Source organism: Danio rerio, chromosome 1, assembly GCF_052040795.2.
Source record: "Danio rerio strain M-AB ecotype USA chromosome 1, GRCz13ab, whole genome shotgun sequence".
NCBI lineage: Eukaryota > Metazoa > Chordata > Actinopteri > Cypriniformes > Danionidae > Danio > Danio rerio.
In genome coordinates, this window is record NC_141021.1 from 14,054,264 (window position 1) to 14,077,835 (window position 23,572).

Consider the following 23,572-nt stretch of genomic DNA (forward strand, 5'->3'; position numbering starts at 1 on the left):
AATTCCAGACAAAAGATAGAAGAGAGAGAGAAAGGTGTATTTGAAACATTATATTCTGTTGAAGCTGACTCTACTGATCTCATGATTAGTCCTCATAGCCCGGTTTCCATTTAATTTTAATATACATGTGCATCACCATTCGTCGTTTTTTAAATGAAAAGTCTTAAAATGTAAACAACTTATAAAAAACATCTCATAATGTAAAAAAGTTGTCATTTAATAAGAATGTGTCAGTAACTCAATTTTGACCAAAATGTCAGATAGAACCTTATAATTCTAAGGTGACGGCATATCTGTAATGTGTTTGGGTTTTATAAAGAACTTTTATTTTGTCACAACATAACTCAGTTCAAAGCTTCATTGTAAAAAAAAGAGATTAGTTTACTTTATTTAAAAATAAAGTCAACTTAATTGAAATAATTCTGCAAATTTTACTGAGTTTTTAAAATAAAGTCAGCTTAATGCATTTAAGGCAATTGGTTCAGTTCTTCCCACAGGTTTGAAATATACTTGCGGTGGTGGCCAGATTGAAACACACCCTTTACCCACAGCACATAAATAGTTAACTATATGCCACAAAATAACCTTAATTAGATTTTTTAACAGAATTTTTATTGTCATCTGTTTTTTTTAATCTTTTCAATAGGATAAATAATAAAAGTAAAAAAATAAAAATAAAAAAGACTGCTGAATTAAATGTTAAAAATCTACTATTTCTCTTTTATGCTCAGGAGCCATGTGCCCCCACTAACAGGTAAAATCTGCTTCTCTCCATCTCTCATTCAAGTTCAGGTTGATATAATGGCATGACATTTTGTGCAGTATTGCCAAAGCATTTTAAATGTAGATAATGTTTAATATATTGACATCATTAAATTAATTAAATATTCAGCAAATGAGAAATAAATCATTAAATGAATAAAAAAAAATCTCTAAAATAAAAACAATTACAAGAATAAAATGTGTAGATCATTTAAATAAGACAAATGAATTGTTTAGCCATTTCTAATGGTGTACAAATATTCTGCAGCCAATTTAGATGTAATTTCATCCTCTCCGAGTATTTAGTAAAGATTTTTTTTAGTTGTTTAGATTAAATAATTAATTATTTAATGTCTCACGTGGCTATGTGTAGAAAATTAACGACAGCTTAGAAAACGAAAGCAAAACTAAATGCCAGACATTTTAGAGGATTTAGAAGTCCCAGCTGGATGCAAAAAAGTGTGGGTCTCTGTTGGTCTGCAGAGCATGTGAGACTGTCGAGCAGTTTAAAAGATTTTTTACACTACTTAATCAATCGTGGATGTTTGTTTTTATTGGGAAGACAGAAAAAAAAAACTGTAAAAGGATGATAATAATAATAGTAAAAAAAAATGTGTCACTAAATATAACGTTTATTTAAGGTTTACTCATTTTAAGTAACTCATCACTTTATACTCTGTAGAAGTTCTACTAAACAAATGGACCAGTGTAATACAGTGAGCAGGAAAAGAAGCAAAATAAAATGATGTAAATCAGAGTTGCCCAAAGTAGGGCCAGTGGGCCAAAGTTGGCCCATTGTTACCGTTGATTTGGCCTTCCATCCCATCTGAGAATGATAGAGAGGGTTGGTGAGAATGCCTTTAACAGAAATCGTCAATTCTAACTTGACGTGACTTTTTTTGTCTGTTTTATTGCTGAGCTGCAAAAACAAAAACACAAATTGAAACTAAATGTAAATGAATCTGAGTTTTTAAAACTATAAATGAAATGAAGTCAGCTGAAGTCAGAAATATTAGTCCCCCGAATTTATAGCTCCCCTGTTTATTTTTCCCCCCCATTTTCTGTTTAACAGAGAGAAGATGTTTTCAACACATTTCTAAACATAATAATTTTAATAACTCATCTCTAATAGCTGATTTATTTCACCTTTGCCATGATGACTGTAACTAATATTTTACTAGATTTTTTTCAAGACACTTTAATACAGCTTAAAGTGACATTTAAAGACTTAACTAGGTAATTAGGAAGGTTAGGGTAATAAGGCAAGGTTATTGTATAACAATGGTTTGTTCTGTAGACTATTGAAAAAACATATAGCTTTAAGGGGCTAAAAAATTTGACCTTAAAATGTTAGTTTTCAATTAAAAACTGTTTTTATGCTAGCCAAAATAAAATAAATAAGACGTTCTCCAGAAGAAAAAGTAATAATTCTGACTTCAACTGTATATTAGTTTACGTAAAGCAATGTTTTCTAGTTAATTTTTTTATATTATTAAATAAATTAGGAAATGGCATAACACATGGCAAATCTATTCATCTTTGGCCCTCTAGCCTCTATAAAGTTAGTTTTTTTTTAGAAAAAAGTTTTGACACCCCGGATGTAAATGGTAACTACAATTTTATTTGTAAAAACCAAACACAGATAGTTTTGATGCATCTTCTCAGAACATGTTCGTAGGTGGATAGTAGGTGGTATTTTGTGGCTGTTTGAATGCATTCGTCCACATAAACATGATCTGGTCAAACATGTTTTCATCAAGCATTAGAAAAGATTGAATGTGGACATGAATCGCAAAACATTGTAGATCATGTTTACACATTTAACAATGAGGAATTCATCTGTTTGGCCACAAACTATGCATGCACTTTATACAACTTTTTTTTTTTTTTTTTGTCAGGAAATGTCAGTTGGCCAAAAAAAAAAGTGTCTTCATTAGTCGTGATTGAAAATCAGGTGTAATCCACCAAAATTATTTGCTTTCTTAACTCTCCTAATGTTAAAACATTGGTTATGAATAAACAATCTCATCTTTTTTGTTGTTATTTCGACCAATAGTCATTTTATGCTCTAAAAAAAATTCTGAAAAAAAAATACACATATATATATATATATATATATATATATATATATATATATATATATATATATATATATATATATATATATATATATATATGATTACATTTTTCCATTAATTGTATTTTAATAGCGTCTACCCCTACCCTAACCCTAAACCCAGCCATAACTCAGCCATCACAATCCAGAGTCTTCTGTATTAGTATAGCTAATTAACCATGTGGCTGGATGATAACAGCCTTCTGAGCCTACTAGTAGACGCAGAAGGCCCCAATTGGCCCATATCTATCAGCTGATAACCACTGATAATGTCCATTCAATCAACTGATAACATTTAAAGTGGGTGATGTATTTTACAAGTTATTCTGGGTTAATATGACCTCTTTAAAACTCTCAAAATACTTAATAAACTCTGTATGTACTGATGAAATGAGGCATTTAGAGGGATGTTTGAGTAATCCTCAAATAAATGTTTTTTTTTTCTTATATTTTTTTCGTAATATGTATTTTTGGAACAGATCAGAAAATAGAAAGTAGATCTTTCAAGCTACTTTATTGTTATTTTTTAGCTTTTCTCAGATGAGCATAACGGTCAAACTAAGAGCTGGGGTCAGATTTAGACTTTTACAACTGCATTTGTTTGCAAAGAGAGAGAAGCGTGACAAATTACACAATTAGATTAACACGAGTGAGCGATAGATTGATGATTATCTGTAAATGAGGGATGTGAGGTGATGACGTTAATCAAATCACTCCTGTCACTGTAATTTAATGCTATGAGATCCCAATCAGAGCAACTCCATTTGCTGGAGACACACACGCACACACACACACGCACAGTTTGTAGCTATAGTGAAAGTCAATGCTGGAGGGATAACTTTGAAACTGTAGCTTGCCAAGATATTTATAATTTAAAGTAGGTTGACTACAGTGAGCCTATCCTTATGAAACTGTAAACACTATGCTAGAAGCTACTAACCACTAAAATAAAGCTAAACAAACTAATTTCAGGGAGCAATATATATATATTTATTTTAGTCTTTTTAGCGCATAATGTTTGTTCTAAAGAATTAAAATGATGCTGTTTACAGAAATAATCAACATGATTAAAACTAATTAGTTTTGCTCGTGTGCTTTTGCTATAATTGTGTTGCGCTTGACAAGAGTTCATAAGAAAGAAAACTTGTGTGATATTCACAACATCTGACAGTGTGTTTAAAATATATGTGTTCTTTATTGGCATTGATGAAGAACCTTTAACATCCACAAAAGCTTTCAACTGCACAAATGTTTGTTAATAATGAAAAAAAAAGTGTTTTTCACACATTTAAAAAAGGTTCGATGAGGAACCAAAACATGCAACATTGGCTCTTTCTGAAAACGTAGCCCTATATACATTTCTGAAGACCTCGAATTATGTAGCCAGAAGTTCATCTGGCTGCATTTCGTTTTTAAAATGCAGAATGCTACAGGGCAGCATGACTCAGTTCCTTTTTAGTGCTCACCAGCTGATCGTTTGAATTTCCGCCGTATGAATGGCTATCCCGCTGTTACCAGTTTGCTTAGTATCGCGTCATGTACGTTGTGTGAGAATGTGGTACAATCTGAAAATGTGGTAAAAAACAGCTGAGGGCTTTTCTTTTTCTGGATTGCTTTTGAAAACTGTTGGTTGGGTTTGGGGAAGGCGGTGGGCAAGTCAATCGAAAGGAGGAAGGAGGAAGGTGGGTCAGTCAATCATTCAGTCAGTCGACAGCGGCCTCTGGTGGATATATGCTAGAACAGCAGGCACGAATGTCACTCAAGAGAAAATTAAGATCTCAAGAAGCGTACACAGTAGCCTCTGGGGGATTAGCGAAAACAAAAACTGAAAGAAATGCCTCCAAGGACAGGGGTGTCCAAATTCGTTCCTGGAGGGCCTGTGTCCTGCTGAGTTTAGCTCCATCTTGCTTCAACACACCAGGAAGTTTCTAGTACGTCTTTTAAGAGCTTAATTAGCGGGTTCATTTGTAGTTGATTTGGGTTGGAGCTAAACTCTCCAGGACACCGGCCCCCCAAGACTGAGTTTGGACACCCCTGTCCAAGGAAGTATTTTGCTCTCTGCAGAATTGTATATAGCTGTACATTTACAGAATGAGCCCGGGTTGAAAACATGTGCTTTGTTGTTATTAGAGTAACCAAGGCAAGAGTCGCAAAAGCTCCGCCCTTTTCTTGAAAGAGGAGGTGGCAAACAGTAACTAATTTGAATTTAAAGTGTCAGACGTTTGAGCAGTGAGGTCATTTGAAAAAAATCCTCAAAAACATTCCGTGTAAACCTCATATTTTTATAAAACTGTGATTTATATGTATCAGATATTATTTTTTATTTGATATATATATATATATATATATATATATATATATATATATATATATATATATATATATACATATACATATATATATATATATATATATATATATATATATATATATATATATATATATATATATATAAAATTGTATTTTATATATCTTTATTAGTTTGTTTTATAAATTTTCCCCCCTACAGACCAGATCTACAGATCCCATATTTTTCTAGAGAAGGAATTAGTAAACTGTTTGGCACTATTTAAAATGTAACCTTCATATTTTTAAGTCTATATAAATATGACATTATTAAAAAATGTTTTTGTATAAAATATCTCAACTTAAACTATAACAAGTTGTAGTAAATACAACAACCTGTACGGGGTGATTCAAAAAGAATACCAAAGTTGAATGAAAGCCCACCCAGCTATTTACTGTAAATCATCATTATTTGCAATCTTGTTCTTCAAAATAAATACAGCAAAGTTTCCTCCCGACCCTAGCAAAAAAACAAGATCCTCAGCGGGAGCTCAGGTCTTTGGTCAGCCTGACGACAGGTGTTCAGAAGGGAAATTCTGCTCATCGGGGCTTTGGCAGTGTTTTTTCCTTTTCGTCTTATGCTTTTGCACACCATTGATAAAAGATGTGATGAGGTCTCCAGAAGAGAAAATGCAAGAGAAGCGGAAAGAGACAAAAATAACACGCACACAGTGGGATGCAGAGCGCTTCCTGATGGGGAAAAGCTTAGTTAGTCAGTGTGTTTGTACTCAACGCAGCATCTCTCTCTATATATTTTGTCTTTTTTCTCGATCTCTGCAACCCCAAAGTCCGGCTACACTCAAACATTCAAAAGCTCTACACTCGAAAAAATTTAGTTTGCTGTTTGTTCAAATTACTTAATTAAAGGGGTTGAAACAACACAATTACTGAGGGAATTGTTGTCCCAACAACCTTAGTTCTGTCATGTTCCAACACACAAAACAATTAAGTTACTTAAAACATTTAAGTTGTCCCAAAATATTCTCAAGAATTCTGCTGTTTCAACTCATTTCACATTGTCTGAACAAGCAGCATATAGTGTCTTGAAGCTGAATACATATGAACATGTTGTAAAATATTTTTTACTGTCATCATGGCAAAGATAAATTAATTATTATAAATGACTTATTAAAACTATTATGTTTAGAAATGTGTTTAGAAAAAAAACTCTCCATTAAACAAAAATTGGGGGAAAAAATAAATTTCTTCCATTACCTCAGGTAGTTTCCCTAATAAAATAACAGTGGAAATTAAAAGATGTACACAGACTAAAATAAACGCAGAAATCTTGTTGCTTGAAAATTACATTTGTAGATATTTTATTTATATTAACATTACAATGCTTTTAATGTGTAATTAACCCATTAAAAATGGCAGCTAGTTGAAGTTGAAAATATTTATAAATAATTTAAATACAATTAATTTTAATAAAATAATGAACTGATAAATATAAAAGAAATAAATAACAAATAAACAAATAAATCAATATTTAATAATGAATTGATTGCATGCCTGTAATTATAGTATTTCATGCCCAATTGTGTTGATTTTATTTCTGCGCATACAATATTTATTGGTTAGCACCAGCGCAGGTGTTAATCTATAGCACACAACCTGCTACACTTGGATGTATTATATTGCAGAACAATTGAATGAACTCTGCAAAAGCAGTTTGCTGAACCACATCGCTGTTAGACTTTAAACGCAATTATTCCGACAGCTCAAATATCTCCTGACAGCTAAAAAATCCTTGAGGTCTAGAGCTTCCGATGCATAATAGATGCCACATTGTCATGTTCTTTTTATCAAAGTGCCCTAATGCCAAACAATCTGCTCAAATTTCTGCATTTAACTCAGATTGAACCATTTAATGACAGCATTCAAACTTTGTTTTCTAGATAATTTCAACCTTAATCCTCATTCAAATAGGACTTGTTTTCCCCCAGGAGGGTAATTCTGTGTTTCGCAGACATACTTTGTGATTTTAATCCCATCCAAATTGAAAATGCCAGTTTTTTTTTTTCCACAACCCTTGCTGTTTTGAAGTTAACTCGGGGTCCTCTGAGAAATCTAATCCTGTTTGTAAAGGAACATCTGTGATTGTGGTATATTACTTTTCCACAATGTTTTTCTTCATTTTTGAGAGCTCCAAATACACTAGATTTCAGTGATTTTATATCATACTGTACCTACCCAAGGCTTTATTACTATTTTTATTCATTTAATTATATACACAATAATCATAAAAAAAAGCTTAATTGTAGTTCAGTTGACTTTATTGCTACCTGTAAGTAGATATTTATTGCAGCAAAGATTGGCATTTGTCACAAACAATCAAATCACACAGTATTATCCGGAAAGTATTATGTTAGTCTTACTCTAAAATGGATTAAATTAATTTAATTCCTCTAGATCCTACACACAATACCCGTAATGACAATGTAATTTTTTTTTTTTAATTTTTGCAAATTTAATTAAAATAAAAACCTGAAAATTCACATGTACATCAGTATTCACAGCCTTTGCTTTATACTTTGTTGATGCACATTTGACAGCAATTACAGCCCCAAGTATTTTTGAATATGATGCCACAAGCTTGGCACACCTGTCTAAGGGAATTTATGCCCATTCCTCTTTACAGTACCTCTCAAGCTCTATCAGGTTGGATGGGAAGCGATAGTGTACAGCTATTGTCAGATCTCTCCAGAGATGTTCAATAGGATTTAGATCTGGGCTCTGGCTGGGCCACTAAAGGACATTCACCGAGTTGTTGTGAAGCCACTCCATTGAAATTATGGCAGTGTACTTTGGGTAATTGTCCTGCTGGAAGATAAACCATCACCCCAGTCTGAGGTCAAGAGCACTCTGAAGCAGGTTTTCATTCAGGATGTCTCTGTACATTGCTGCATTCATCTTTCCCTCTTTCCTGACTAGTCTTCTAGTCCATGCTGCTGAAAAACATCCCCACAGCAGGATATATTTTATATTTTTATATATATATATATATTTTTTTTTATATATATATATATATATATATATATATATATATATATATATATATATTTTTTTTTTTTTAATATATTTAATTATATTAAATATAAACAGTATTAAATATTAAATATGATTAAATATTATAGTATATATATACTATAATATTTAATTTATATTCAAATTAATACACAATTACAAAATGGCCATGTATCAATGCATTTTGTCATTTCAGTTCATTTCAAGTTCATCCAGTAAGTTATACTGGATTCAGCTTAATTAATGTTTTAAGGCACTTGGTTTTAAGGCAATTGGATTCAACTCAAAAAAATAAAGTGCATCACTCTGCAGTCAATGCCATAGATTTACCCCAAACTTACATGCTAATTTTGTAAAAACTTAAACTCTATTACAAGCCTTGTCATTGCCTTCAGGACATCGTCAGGCATAGCTTTCTATTATTCACAGGCTGTTTTCACATCCAGAAGCAGACCTCAATCAGACGGGACTCTATCAGGTCCTGCATGTTCTCTGCGTGTGACTGTGATATCGATGCGAACGTCCCGCTGTGAGCTTCTGTCTGCTATTTAGAGAGTGCTCTTTTCTAATTACATTGAGTTTGATTGTATGCAGTCAGGTTTATCTGTGTACTTAATATCGATGATGTCACAGTGGCCCCGGATGCCTGCTTTAACCAGATTTATTCCTCTGTGTACATCCGCACATCCCCATCCTTATACATCACCCTGATATAATAGCCGAATAACAAAGTGGACAGCTCGCCGAAGTGATCTATGGATTTCACAACACATCTGAGCAGAAATGTGATCCGAGCGCGGATTCAGACGTTCAGTCCGTAAGATTAGAAGCAGCGAGTTGCACGTAGGGAAAGAAGAATCACATAAGAAATCACTTTAACTTTGCTTATCCTTGACAGCGTTGATACAGAGAGCGAACGGAGACTTCTGCTTAAGCTTTTTCGGATCTCTCCTGAGGAAAAAAATAAGCCCGTAATCTCGCAAACGGCTCCTCTAGAGTTTCAGAAAAGATCTCCAAAACTGCTTAGACGTGCTAAGACATCGAAGTCTGCTTTTACAAAACCACCGATCTCAAGATAATGTTACAGCTTTATTCTTACCTTATGTTAACTGCTACCTTTTTTTTCTCCTAAGCGTTTCTAGATGAAACTGATAGATGATATGATACTTTGTTTTGACTCCTGAGCTTTAAATACAAGCAATATAAGTTGATCATGTCTAAATGTCTGGTTTTACTTGCTATAAACATTCGTTTTTAGGGATTTGTGGGTCAGCAGAGACACATGACTGTTTACATGGAGTATTAACGTGTTCTCATGTGATCACTTGTGTTTGGATTTCATCAATTTTCTGGTTCTCCCTTATTTGTTCACATTCCTTACGTTGTGCTCAGTGTGTGTTGTGTGAGTGCTAGTAAACAAACAGACCTATGTTAGAAGTAATCGAGCAAGCTAAGTAAAAGGCTGTTGATAGCAACTAAAAATTTCAATGGTAATCCGCTGTTTTGCAAGGAAGGCTGACGTGAAACTGATGTTTCCACACCGTGTCAAGATCCCAAAGCGCAAGTGTTTTGAAACACTGCACTGAAACATGACTTTAAACATCCAGGTCATGTGACCAAGCTGATTCGAAACACCCAGGTCACATGACTAAAGTGTTTCGAAACACCATATCATGTGACTATATCGATTCAAAGTATTGATCATTTCAGAAGTGTTTTGAGACCTAGTAAAACTGCGTTTGACAGACAGACAGACAAAAGCACATGGAAAACATGACAGAGAAAAAGAAATCTGACAATAGTCAGTAGTTTAATAGTAAAAGTAATAGTAGTCTCAGATTTGTTCATGGAAATGTTGTAGAGCATGATATTATGTTGTGACATTGAAATGTTTTTATTTATTTATTTTATTTTATTTTTTTTACGCCTAATACAGTCTTGAAAAAATTTAAACGTATGTTTTAAAAATGACCAAGTATTTAATAACAGAAAATATAGGTTTTGCCTAAATGATTTGGCTGTTTTTTTTTTTAATACATTTAAAAAATGTTTCTATACCACAATACCAATACCTCCATATATATGTGATTAAAAGTTTAAGGCAAAACTTTTTTAACAGCTCATCTTGGGCAAATGTACTTAAAATGTTCGTAAAATGATTTTTAGATTGCTTGCAACAGTCATTTTAGAATAGTTTGTGAGATTTGGTCTCATTCATATTTGTAGTCCTCTTCACTAACATTTCACTGAATTAGAAGTTAGTTTAAGTGCAGTGAGAGTCCTAAATTTAGGACTAAGACACCAATTATTTGAAAGATTTTCTCCTAAATTTTCTCCTTCAGGGACCACATTACTCTGGCTTTCGAATCTCTCCATTGGCTACCAGTCATATTCTGTATTGATTTTAAAATCCTCATGCTCACATACAAGGCCCTGCATGGTTTGGCTTCACATTATCTGTCTGAACTTCTAACACAGTACTCCCCTTCACGTGACCTCCGTTTCTCTGACTTTGGTCTTTTAACAGTCCACTTTCACTCGTCTGTGCTCTATGCAGTAAAAAAAAAATACTGTTACTCTAAACTGTTTTTATATCTGTATTGTTTATTTATTTTTTTGTGTGTAAAACAAATTTTTTCAAGTTTTAAAGGCAATACATAAAAAATATTTATTATTATTATTAAACTCGCAAATCAGGAGCTACTTTTAGCCGCAAGATGTTGTAAATACAGGCTTAGATTTTTGTTTATTTATTTTATTTATTATATATATATATATATATATATATATATATATATATATATATATTATTATATATATATATATATATATATATATATATATATATATATATATATATATATATATATATATATATAACAGACAATAGAAAAAAATACTGATTGTAAGTGCAAGAGGATCTAAATAATATTAGAAAATATACACTGAAAAAATATATATATATAAGCGCAGAAATATAAATGTTAGTATACTGAAAAAAAGATTTATTAGTTTAAAAAGATAATGTAAGTGGTTGCAATTAATTTGCATGGGCTGAAATTAAACACAAATTAAGTTGAACATTACTACATTTAATTGGTTAAATGTAGTAAAATCAGCCTATATAAATTGTTTGCAACCACTTACCTTAATAAAAAAAAATAGTAAATACAATGAATATTTTTTACAAGTGTATTAAGAAGGTTAGAGCACTATTATTATTATTATTATTATTAATATTATTATTATTTCAATAAATAGCAGACAATAAAATAAAACAAACAGTGTTAGTACTACAAGGTGGGTGCAATTTAAGTAGATTATGAAATAAAATAAATAATGTAATAATGTTAGCAATACTAGAAGTGCTGACGGAAAAGATACATTTCTAGCAGTTTCTTGAGAAAGACTAAAGAGTAAGCTGACATCTCAGACAATAGAAGCAATCAAAATCAACAAAAGAGAAATAATATAAGCAAGAATACCTCATTTTGCTTCATTTCCTACAAAACATCCCATTATGAGCATGTGTTCAGTCAGTTGACGGGGAGTAGGTGGTCTTTTGTGGCAATTCGACTGGATGAGCGTTTACACTGTGTAAGCAATTCAATCAAGAGTGTTTTTAACCACCTCTGGAAGTGTTCAGAATCTAAGAATTTTACAGCCCATTTCACCAGTGTTTAGCGTTGTCCACTTGTGATTGGTCCGATGCATCCATTTCAGCCCTCATTACAGATTATCCAGCATTTTCTGTTCTGTTCGGTAAATGAAAGAGGTGTAACGAACAAGCTGATTTCTTAGTGCGCAACTTAGCAAGACTCTTTTGATGGCTAAATAACGCTTGATCATCAATGGAAGTCCCCTATAGCGATTCTAATAAGCACAGAATTCTGGATCAGTGCATTCAATCTTCAGCTTTTCTGCATATATCTGCAGGTTACAAAGCTTGGCTAATAACACGTTTCCTGGTCACCTATGCAAATCATTACAGCAGTTCTACCCCAATACCACACCAGTCCCCTGTGTTTTAATTCAAGCAACACACACACACTCATAGCATGGCCAGGTTTATCGGTGCAGCAGATTTGTCCTTTGATCTGACTCAGAAAAGCTTCTGCCACAAGGAATTAGAGATTAGAGATTGTCCTGACATGCATCCACTGCCCTCCTTCTCCTCCACAGTTAGCCTTTGTCTTTACCTTTGTCTTTAACTTTGTCTTAGATTTCCCATATCAGCCTACATGCTCTAACTTTCCACATTTCCCGTTTCATATATATGGGTTAGCTTGAAAATATTAATATCCTGGCAAATTCTGACTAAAAGATTTTGTTTAAATATAAATAAAAGTTGAGAATTTTTTTTTTACGATGATGCACATCGTCTTATTATCTTTTGGGGGAAGTCTGTCAAAACAAAACAAAAAACTTGCTGGTTGAATAAAAGTAAATTATAATCATAATTTGCCAGAGGTATGAACAATTTCAGGCTTGACTTGAAGCGCGTGCATCATTTAAATGACTTGTGAAAATAGATTACAGTCTATATAATAGTCTACAAATACAGAATATTTATAGTCAGTGACAGAGTGCAAGCATTTGTGTCTAACAAAATAGACTGATTTCACGCGGCCACCATTTTAAAAGCGAAATCGAGGCTACAGTAGGAAGAAACCTGGAGATATCACCTGAGTCAAAAGGGGACGTTGTGTACTTGACTGTATATCTTATCAGCAAAGAGAAAGTGACGCAAATTTATAATTTCCTCGCCTTTCGAGTTACCTTCAGGTCTGTTCTGAATGGACAGTGAAAATAAAAAGGGATATCAGTCCTCTTTTTAAGCTAAGTTAAGGGGAATGGAACTAGTTAGCTAGTTTTCTTTCCTAAACACACGTTTTAGATGCCATTTATCAAGTTCAAGTTAATGATCTGAGTCTTTTACTGCATTAGACTGAATTTAGGTACTGAAAAAACAAACAAAAACAAAACATTTAAGCACTGTTGAGTGCATTTCTAAAACACCACTGATTTGCCATAGTATTCACTAGTGATCAACAGAAATGACTGTGATTGGCCGTGAAGGTCATCAGTTCATCTTACTTCAATGTTTACCAAGTACAAACACAGACGAGCAATCGACTGATCTTCGCGACTTTAAAATGCTCCAGTGTCCCTGTATTTGTGTTTGCACTCAGTAAAGAGCGATGAACTGATGACCTTAACAGCCAATCACAGTCATTTCTGTTAAGCACTGATGAATACTATGGCAAATCAGCATTGTTTAAGAATGCGCTCAGCAGCGCTTAAATGTACCAGGACAACACTATTACAGACAACACAAGGGTGTGCTACACTCTCAAAAAATAAAAGTACATGAGCTGTCACTGGGGCAGTACCTTTTTAAAAGATACATATTTGTACCCAAAGTGCCCACAGTGATATCTCAAAGGTGCATATTAGTGCCCAAATGTACCTAAAGAGTACATTTGAGGTACCAATTATGGACTCTTCAGGTACAAATATGTACCTTTTGAAAAGGTACTGCTCCAGTGACAGCTCATGTACCTTTATTTCTGAGAGTGTACAGAGGACTGCATTGTTTTATCATGACCGAGTTAAATAGGCTGAAGCAGGGAAGCGTCCCCACTGTGTTTAACTGGTGCCATGAAATGAAGCCTAGGAGGACACTTAAGCGTATTACTCCTAAAGAGATTGTGAGTTTGTTTGATGCCTAATATGCTTTTGATTGTTTAAATTAAACTTAACAGAATGATATTAAGGTGACGTTTAAACCATATTTGCATTATAAAGTCGCGACAACAGCTGTAGTTCTGTAGTCCACAGCATGTTTACAGTGCTGATCCTACACTTCAGTGTTTTTTCCCACCGCAGCCTCACTTTTGTTTTTTTAAACAAAATAAGAGTATTGCTATTGTCATATTCAGAATTATGAATAGTTGTATTCTGATGTCATCCCCATCATATGCATTAAAGACAACAACTAGGGTTTTCAAAAGTGTCAAGTTCGGTACTGCAATTTTAAAAATGTTAAATTTTTTACAAATTTCCCGCTAATATTTGAATACTAATGATTGCGTACTTAAAGATGATTGGCCATAGTGTTCACATGCTCAACATAAATGACTGTGATTGGCCATGATCAGCTGGTCTGTTTATGAGCAGGCATATGAGCGATCCGCTGATGGATCGACTGATCTACACAACAGCGCTCATATGTTAATAGGAAATTGATATTTTTAAAATATCAGTACCGATTGGTACCAAACTCGATACTTTTACCAACCCTAATTATACTATTTTCATTTTTACCATATGTTTAAAGAAATAAAAATATGAATATTATACTATACATATAAGCATTGAGATATCATATCGCGAGTTCAGTATTGACATCGAGTATCAAATCATAATTTGATTTATAGTATCACTCCTCTCTTGTTATACCTATTTGAATATGACTTTTATCACCATATTAACAGTTCTGTATCTGCTATACATGATTATTTTGTTTCTTAACCTGCAAAATTAATACTTTTTTTGTATATTATTGGAATAATAAATACTATAAACAATCAGATTCCATTGGCAAAATTTAGACAACTTTGTTTATTAAGGGCACTTGTGGCTAACTATTCTTCTTCCACTGATGTAAAAAACAATAACAAACATTATTAACTGGAATTCTTAAATAATTGTGTTTTTTTGCATAAAGATTGTTGAGTTTGATTTGATTATCAAAGAAATTGTTTCGCCTGTAAGATTGCGTGCATTCATCAATCGAATAAGCAGTGACGTTAAGCAAAAATGTATCAAACATATTACATTAAAAAGCGATTTGGCCTCATTCTGTAGTCTCAGGTCATAAAGATTATATCAAGAACAGTAAGATGCTTTGTTTTACCCAGCGTGGAAAATCTATGTAAGAGGCCATGCATTATTTTTGGCTTCCTTTTCTTTTAGCCTCGACTTAAAAAGATTTCTTGTGATCTTCACATAAACACATGACTCGTTATCCAACAGTGCTAGTTCTTTAATGGGTCTGTTAGAAGAGCTGTGCGTTTGTTGTAAAATATAATAAATTTGACTACTTCAAAATAAAAAAGGGGTAATTGATACCTTAAATCACGAGTTTGTTGTGATGGATTCTGTTGGTCAGCTGTTATGCTGTAAACAAGATACAAATATAAATATAGCTTATATGGCCAAACAAACTTGTGAATCATTTCATTTTAAACAGATAATCCTTGTGTTTTATCGAAAGAAACTAAAATAATTTTTAAAAAGCAGTTTGAAATATCATTTTAATAAAAAATACTGACAACACTTTAGATTAAGTAACAATCCACACTATTTACTGCTGGCTTCATAAAGTATGATCTTATTTAATGTCTCTAATCCTGCTTAATACCTAAAACCAACTGCTACATTAATAACTATTAATAAGCAGCTAATTAGTATTAGAGCTAAAATTATTAGTTAAGGGTTTGTTAATAACATGAAATGTACATTAAGATAAAGTTTGGCCAAAATACTATAATATAAATTAATATAATTTACTTTGGAAAAGGAAGAAACACCCATGAAGTGTGTGAGCACAATTTTGCTCAGGCTTGACTGGAATTCAAATTCTGCCTATACCTGGTAAGGTCATTACAATCAAAGATTACAGAATACACATGACATGTCACTAATATAGTTTTAAAATGTTCAATATGGCAAACGAAGCCCCGCCTAGTAAGACAGGAGCCAATCATCAATTGCTATAGACTGACATTTCTCATTGAGAAAAGCTCGAAACAGACGTGTGATTTTACGACAATTTTTGAGGTCAACAAACACACTGGCATCTCAGCGAAAATTTGCGTCACAGACATAAGAAATATATCCAAATAAAACGTGAAATCTGCACTAATAAATGAACCAACTACACTTGAAAAACTTGTAATCCGTATGAAATTTACGTGGGGTACACTCCGTCCTTTCAAACGCACATCACATGACAGCAACTTCTCAAATGCCCACAAACTTGTAAACAAAGAGTCGCTGTGATTTCTGGAGGAGATTCGCCATTTAGACCAAGTTGTGAATTGCTTCAGAACACCGGCGTGATCTGATGAAGCATTCTTCAGATGATGATCATGTGTAGAATGACAATAAACGAGGTTGGTGACGTGATCTCGTTCATTTCGAGTGAGCATGTGCATTTGCTACCTGAAAAAATGCAGATTTTGTTTGATTCGAATGTTTAGAAATTTAACTAAAGAGACAGTTGTTGTTTAATTTTATTGATGATTCCAAATATGTAATGTAATCATAAGCTTGGCAAACAGTTTTGGAGAATTTGATGTGTCCCCATTCAGACAGAAAGCCTGAGATGTGTTTTAAAGATGGCCACCAGTGATCAATACATGGAAATCCTTATTTAAAGCCTTGCTAATCCTTACAAACTGTTTACTTTTGGTAAATGGTATGGTGAATACCTATGCTAAATGTATTTAAAGCTTCTGAAGGATCATTAAATTGATGTTTTAAAACAATATACTAAAATGTTATGGTAACTATAGTTAATAATGTGCAGAATACATCATATAATTTATTGTGACTGAAAAATTCCATTCTGAGTTTTGAGATTTGAATGTAAATAGATGAGCAGATAGAAAGTTCATTAAAAGACCACCAGGACAGAAAGTGATTTTGTTCACAGAGGCAAAATTACAAAACCTTCGACAACTAATTACCAATTAAACCAAAAAGGCTTATTAGGCATTAGTGCCGTGCACCCAAGGACATAGCAACACCTCATTTAAAATTCACTTAATTGTGATATAATGACAAAATAACTAATACATCTTTCATATTTAATGGGGGAAAGAATCATGTAATATTTTGCATAATAGATCACACTGTACTGTATTTTGCTGCTTGCGTTGACTGGGATCTTGCACACCATAATCATGAACAATAGTCCAAATCCCATCCAGAACTCCAAATTTATCCAGTTCTTGATGCATCTGTGAACAATATAAAGGTGTGAATGCCAATAGTAACATCATCATTTTTTTTCTGCTACAATCTTAACGTTAAGAAACATTGGCTTTGCAGATGGATTATTGTGGGATATTTTGAAACGCAGAACAATTTAAAATACTTTTAAAAGTGTCATGTTTCTGCCTGCACTGTGAAAATTGCCCATCACAAATTTCCTGCTCACTTGTTCTTATTTAAAAGGGTATTTAGTAACACATTTCTCCAAGGTTTACCGAAAACAGATAGGAAAGAATCTTGCAATGCAGTGCATGTGAAGAACGGTGCTGTGATGCTTCATGGAAGGGTGAATGTATCGGTTTAAGCAAGGCTTAACCCTGAACCCTGCTCTAACCTTTTTTCCAAGTTCAAACATCCAAATCCCTAACCTTGATTCCAATCTTAGCTCATGTTTTTACTAGTTCTGCTCCAATTCTGGAAGGACAGGTAAGATCCGTATAACTATTAACAGAATAGTTTAATAAAATGAAAGTTCACTCACCATTTACTCATCTTTGAGTGGTTACATACCTGTTTAAAGTTCCCTGTTTTTGTTGAACTCAAAAGAAGATATCTTAAAACATGATAGAAACCTGTAACGAGTGACTTCCATAGTAGGGAAAACAAATACTACTAAACATTTTTCAAAATATCTTCTTTTGTGTTCAGAAGAAAAGTAAACTCAAATTGCTTTTTGATAAGTAGAAGTTGAGTAAATGATGCCAGAATTTTCAGTTTTTGGTCAACTATCTCTTTAAACAAAGGACAAATTCAGTGGAACATGACACAGTTAACAATATTTTGAACAAGAAATTAACAAAGCACCAAAGTGAACCAAATTTCACAGAAAAAATTCCCGCAGCTCTGCATAGTTCAGCTCCAACCACCTCTAACTCACACCTGCTTAATGGTCTCTAGTAGTCTTGTACACCTTAATTAGATGGATTAGTTTATTAATTAATTATTAATTAGTTGCCACCCAGAATTATTAGCCCCCCTATTTATTTTATTCCCCAATTTCTGTTTAAAGGAGAGAATATTTTTTCAACACATTTCTAAACATAATAGTTTTAGTAACTCAACGCTAATAACGGATTCATTTTATCTTTGCCATGATGACAGTAAATAATATTTGACTAGATATTTTTCAAGACACTTCTATACAGCTTAAAGTGACATTTAAAGGCTTAACTAGCTTAATTAGGTTAACTAGGCAGGTTAGGGTAATTAGGCAAGTTATTGTATAACGACTTTTATATTTATATACATATTTTTAATCACAAAATTATCTGCACATTTCTGGGAATTATCACTAAAAAAATATGTAATTTTTATCGCAAAAAATCACACACACACACACACACACACACACACACACACACACACACACACACACACACACACACACACAAAAATAAAAAAAACTAGGGTGTCTGGCTTATAGTACCATAAAGGTTCAAACGTATACCCTACAGGTGCAAAAATGTTACTTTACGGAACAAAAGTGTACATTATGAATAGGTACTGCCCCTTTGTACTTTTAGTTCTGAGTGTGTATGAATGCTGGTGAATAGGCTTGAATGAATTTATACAATATTGATCATGCAGAATGAATGCTTGTTAAAACAATGAAATCACCACCAATAGACCAAAAGATGACGTAAAATAGTTACAAATTGTCATTGCCACTGCGTTTTCAGAGTCCATAACCACTAATTCATGTCTACTACTTCATGTGGTCATCTTGTCCATTCAAATTCTGCATTCGACTGAAACCCTTGTATCCAGAGGCCTTCATTAGAGTTCATAGTGACGCCACACTGCTCTCTGGCCTTCTCTTTTATTTATTCCCCTTTCAAACTCCCCTCTCGTTCTTTTCCTCTGAAACCGGCTAATTATCATGCTCTGTGTAGTCATTAGTCAGAAAAGCAAGAGTGTGTACGTGTGAGCTTGTGTGTGTTTGGACGATGCTTTCTCCCAGTGTTGTTAGTTTTGGTTGCGTTGCCTAGTGTTTGTACCGAGGACTTGAGAGACCAGCGGATGAGGGACATGGTGAAATTAACAGCATGAAAAGAGCATGAAAACATCACAGTAGATTGGTTTAATATCGGTTGGTGGGAGGGACACTGGGGGAAAGCAGAGAGGGAGAAACAAAGGTCTGGAGAGTTCACTGCTTTGTGTATATAACTATCCTTCTTTCAGCGGGGCCGCCTTCCAGTCAATTACTGGGCTTTGCTGAAGCCTGACAATGACTGCAGTTGATTATAAAACGAGTAAAAAGCTCGCAATCTGTCTGGTTAAATAATCATCTCCATTCAAATATGAATAATTTCAGACTCCGCGCTCTGGATAATTCATGGCAATTTTGCCTTTGTGTTACTGTTGACATCGGATTGTTACACAGAAGAGGAGTTGATAAAGTGAAAGCAGAAGATCTCGGAGCATGAGAAAGACTGTAGCTTCACAATATTCTTTTTATTTAACATGTGGATGTTGACGCACCCACACATTCTCATTTATTTTATTTTAACTCTGTGCATCTTTTTGGTTTTAAATCAAATCTAATCTATTCACACAGCACTACAAATGGAAAACTTTTGATGTGTTTTGACTGCTTATTTATGTGACAATTGTGTGCTTTAGGGCTTGAAAATACCATTGAAAGGTTTTGAGAACAGTATATGGAAAAATAATACATATTAAAAATTTTATTCAGAATTATTAGCCCCCTTTTAATTTTTTTTTTCTTTTTTTAAATATTTCCAAATGATGTTCAACAGAGCAAGGAAATTTTTACAGTATGTCTAATAATATTTTTTCTTCTGCAGAAAGTCTTATTTGTTTTATTTCGGCTAGAATAAAAGCAGTTATTAATTTTTTAAACACCATTTTAAGGACAAAATTAATAGCCCCTTTAAGCAACATTTTTTTTGATAGTCTACAGAATAAACCAACATAATACAATAACTTGCCTAATTACCCTGCATAGTTAACCTTATTAACCTAGGTAAGCCTTTAAATGTGACTTTGCTGTATAGCAGTGGTTCTCAAAGTGGGGGTCGGGACCCCCCGAGGGGTCGCGGGGCAATGAAGGGGGGTCGCCTGGTGATTTCCAACAATCTATTTATTTTTATTAAACCATAAGAATTAACATATTTTATCCATAACTATACTGAAAATAAAAATAGCCTTTTATAGTTACTATATACTATATAGTTACTATAGTATCTTATAGTTACTAGTTCGATTGGATTGCGACCCCTGGGGTAATTACATTATATTAAAGGCAGCAATAGCGTCAGATGCATTTTGATTTTATAACATCAGGTTATACTTTCTGGCACATTTAAAGCACTGACACAAATTTAATAGGTGTGTCTGCGTCATTGCATGCAAGGTTTCTGTATTTATAACCACCTCAGTGGATATTGGGGGTCGCGAGTCACTGGCATTGTTATTTTGGGGGTTGCGGGCTGAAAAGTTTGGGAACCCCTGCTGTATAGAAGTGTCTTGAAAAATATCTAGTCAAATATTATTTACTGTTATTGTCACACAACCAGCGATCGCTTTCCAGAGATCGCTGGTTCTCACACGAACTTCAAGACTACACTTCCGCATTTCCCAGGACTACATTTTCATACATGCACTGCTCCCAGACACCCATGCTCATTCATCTAGCTTGATTGCACACACCAGCTGAACCTTGTCATAGTCTGATATCACACCACTTATAAGCCACTCATGAACCCTTCCAGTTTGTCGAGTCTTGTTTTCCCAGTGTGACATTACAACGCGTTTCTCCTTGTCTTGTTTTCTCCGTGTTTGAACCTAGCCTTGTATCCTTGTTATCCTGTTTAGCCGCCTGCCTTTCGACCTTTTGCCTGTTTATGTTATGATTTTGGACTGCCTTAATATACCCGTTTGCACCTGTATGACCACTGCTTGCCTGACGCTGAATAAACCTGCATATTGGATCTTACCTTCTGTTGTGAGCGTCACTCCACCCAGTCGTAACAGTCATCATGGCAAAGATAAAATAAATCACTTATTAGGAATGAGTTATTAAAACTATTATGCTTAGAAATGTGTTGAAAAAAATCTGCTCTCCGTTAAATTGGGGAAAAAATAAACAGGGGGGTCTAATAATTCAGATGGGCTTATAATTCTCACTTCAACTGTATCTGCAAAAACATAAGTAAAAAGGGGGAAAGATAAAGGTATATATTTGGTGTTCTGCTGAAGAAACACATGCATGACTTTTTCATGAGCAAATAACAGAATTTTCACTTGTGATTGAACTACCTGACTAAAAATAGCAATAGCGCTAATTATTATACGATGTTCTCTATCATGTTCAACTAGACTAAAGCTAATCATTCTCCCATTTGTCCTCTGTCTCTCGCAGGAGCTGATCTTTTCTCCAACTGCACTGAAGAGTGCAAGGCTCTGGGGCACTCCGACCGCTGCTGGATGCCCTCCTTCATGCCTGGCGACAGTCGCCAGGGTGCCGACTACCGTAGCAACCTGCACGTCCCGGGGATGGACGCGGTGCCGGACACTGAGGTACAGGAGAGCGTGGTTCCGGGCGATGCGTGCAATCGGGCCGATGATAGATCATTCTCCACGTTTGGCAAAGACAAGTCACACCACGGCACGCTCACACGCCACGAGCTACACACACTCTTACCAAGCGCCCGAGCGCCTTACAAACCCAACTATCTGTGTGAGTACTCGCTCAAAATGTACGATTTCTGATCCCCCCCCCTTCAGATCTGATCCACTGCCGTCATCTAATCCATGGCTCTGTTTGTATAAAACTATTTATATTTCTAAAATAAATAAATCTATGTAATCTCAAACACCCTTTTCCTTACCTATTCTCTCACTTTCTAATTTGTTTTCCCCCTTTCCTTCTAAAACTAAATGGCAAAAACCAAAAAAACAATGTGTAATATATGGACATATCAATAAAGGACTTTTTTGGAGTGAAATTGTGGAGTTGTGTTCAACATTTTGTCCTTTCCCTGCCCTCTAAATTCTCCCATCCAAAGCATCTGAAGACGTTTGGTGAACAAAAAGCGACAACACAAAACAAAAAAAACAAACAAATTTGGCTCACGAGTGCTGAATTTGCAACTAATCTGTCATCCAAACCTACATAACACATACTTTGTGCTGTGACTTCTCCTAAAGCTGAAATCTACCTTCATCATGGTCATGTTAGACACATGGAACGACACGTCACATGCTTCTGCATCTCCATTTAGCTCATTTTCAGCAAACAAAAAATCCATACCATGTGGAATGGCAGTGGTAATTCTCAAGCTTTCATACACATGCTATAAAATCTCACATTAATACCTGTGTCTTTCATCATGCGCTGTATTCGTGTTTGTTGTGATCACCATATGCCACGGCTCTACTGTAGTCGCACTCGTGACAGTCATAACGCCTGCCTCCTCGCCTCTGATTATAGCATGCAAACTGTGGTAGTGTACGCTCACAGCTGAGGAGATATCCTGAAGTTTGTTCCATGTGTTTTAATGCAGTATCGCTACTGGTGCACTAAAGCAGTGTTTCTCAACCATGTTTCTAAAGGACCACCAGCTTGGCAAATTTTCCCTGTCTTCTTAACCAAACACACCTGATTCAGATCAGACTGAAAGACCTGTAATGGGTGTAAGGAGACAAAGGAAACATTCAAAACATGAAGTGCTGGTGGTCCTCTAGGAACGTGGTTAAGAAACACTGCACTAAAGCATGGGCAAACATACGCTGTGTGCATGCATGTGCATGTGTTTGTAGTGCTCCAGATGAGTGGATATGATGGAGCTTATATTTCCATAAGCCCCGCCTCTTTCCTATCTCAATAACTGTATTTTTGTGTTCGAGTATCACTTTCACAAGAAAATATCTGATGTTTATCTGCGCACCACCTAAATGTTGCTTCCAGAAATGTTTTATTAGTTTCAGAGGGTTCTGTTAAGTTTTTGTTTTGTTAGATCTGGCATTTCCTGTGATTGTCCTTTATATATAATATATGCAATAATTTTTTTTTAATTTGTCAAGAGACATAACTTGAGCTAATAAAATGCATTCATCTTATTGTTATTTTATTTATGTTTGTAAACTGAATAAAACAAAGTTTAAAATATCATTTAAGTAAACTAGGAGTAACTCAAGCTAATAAGGAACATTACTTCTATAAAATGCATTCATCTTAACATTGATTTTTTTTTTATCTGTTTGTAAACTGAAAACAATGGTTGTTTTCAGTTT

At 34.2% G+C, this 23,572-nt stretch overlaps 2 protein-coding genes and 1 long non-coding RNA gene across 13 annotated transcripts in view; 2 read left to right on the forward strand and 1 right to left on the reverse strand.

Annotated features, from left to right (window-relative positions):
* Nucleotides 1-23,572, reverse strand: part of LOC141384915 (uncharacterized) — a 547,599-nt gene that overhangs the window by 68,448 nt on the left and 455,579 nt on the right. For 3 of the 9 annotated variants that reach the window (XR_015476328.1, XR_015476337.1, XR_015476319.1), the window contains one exon: nucleotides 16,557-17,280. The gene's annotated coding sequence lies outside the window, so the exon portion shown is untranslated. Of the gene's footprint in view, nucleotides 1-10,174; nucleotides 10,801-11,736; nucleotides 12,007-14,808; nucleotides 17,281-23,572 lie in introns of those variants that run through there. The other 6 variants (XR_015476338.1, XR_015476322.1, XR_015476344.1 and 3 more) reach the window with 5 other exon arrangements.
* pcdh10a (protocadherin 10a) overlaps nucleotides 1-23,572 on the forward strand; it is a 34,263-nt gene that overhangs the window by 8,019 nt on the left and 2,672 nt on the right. The window contains exon 4 of one of the 3 annotated variants that reach the window (XM_087235089.1): nucleotides 21,699-21,856. In XM_087235089.1, coding sequence (XP_087091215.1) covers nucleotides 21,699-21,856 — 158 coding nt within the window. Of the gene's footprint in view, nucleotides 1-21,698; nucleotides 22,153-23,572 lie in introns of those variants that run through there. The other 2 variants (XM_087235088.1, NM_212571.1) reach the window with 2 other exon arrangements.
* On the forward strand, nucleotides 11,556-13,236 carry LOC147846706 (uncharacterized). Its single transcript, XR_015476390.1, has 2 exons — nucleotides 11,556-12,773; nucleotides 12,816-13,236. It is a non-coding gene; the product is annotated as an uncharacterized LOC147846706 (long non-coding RNA).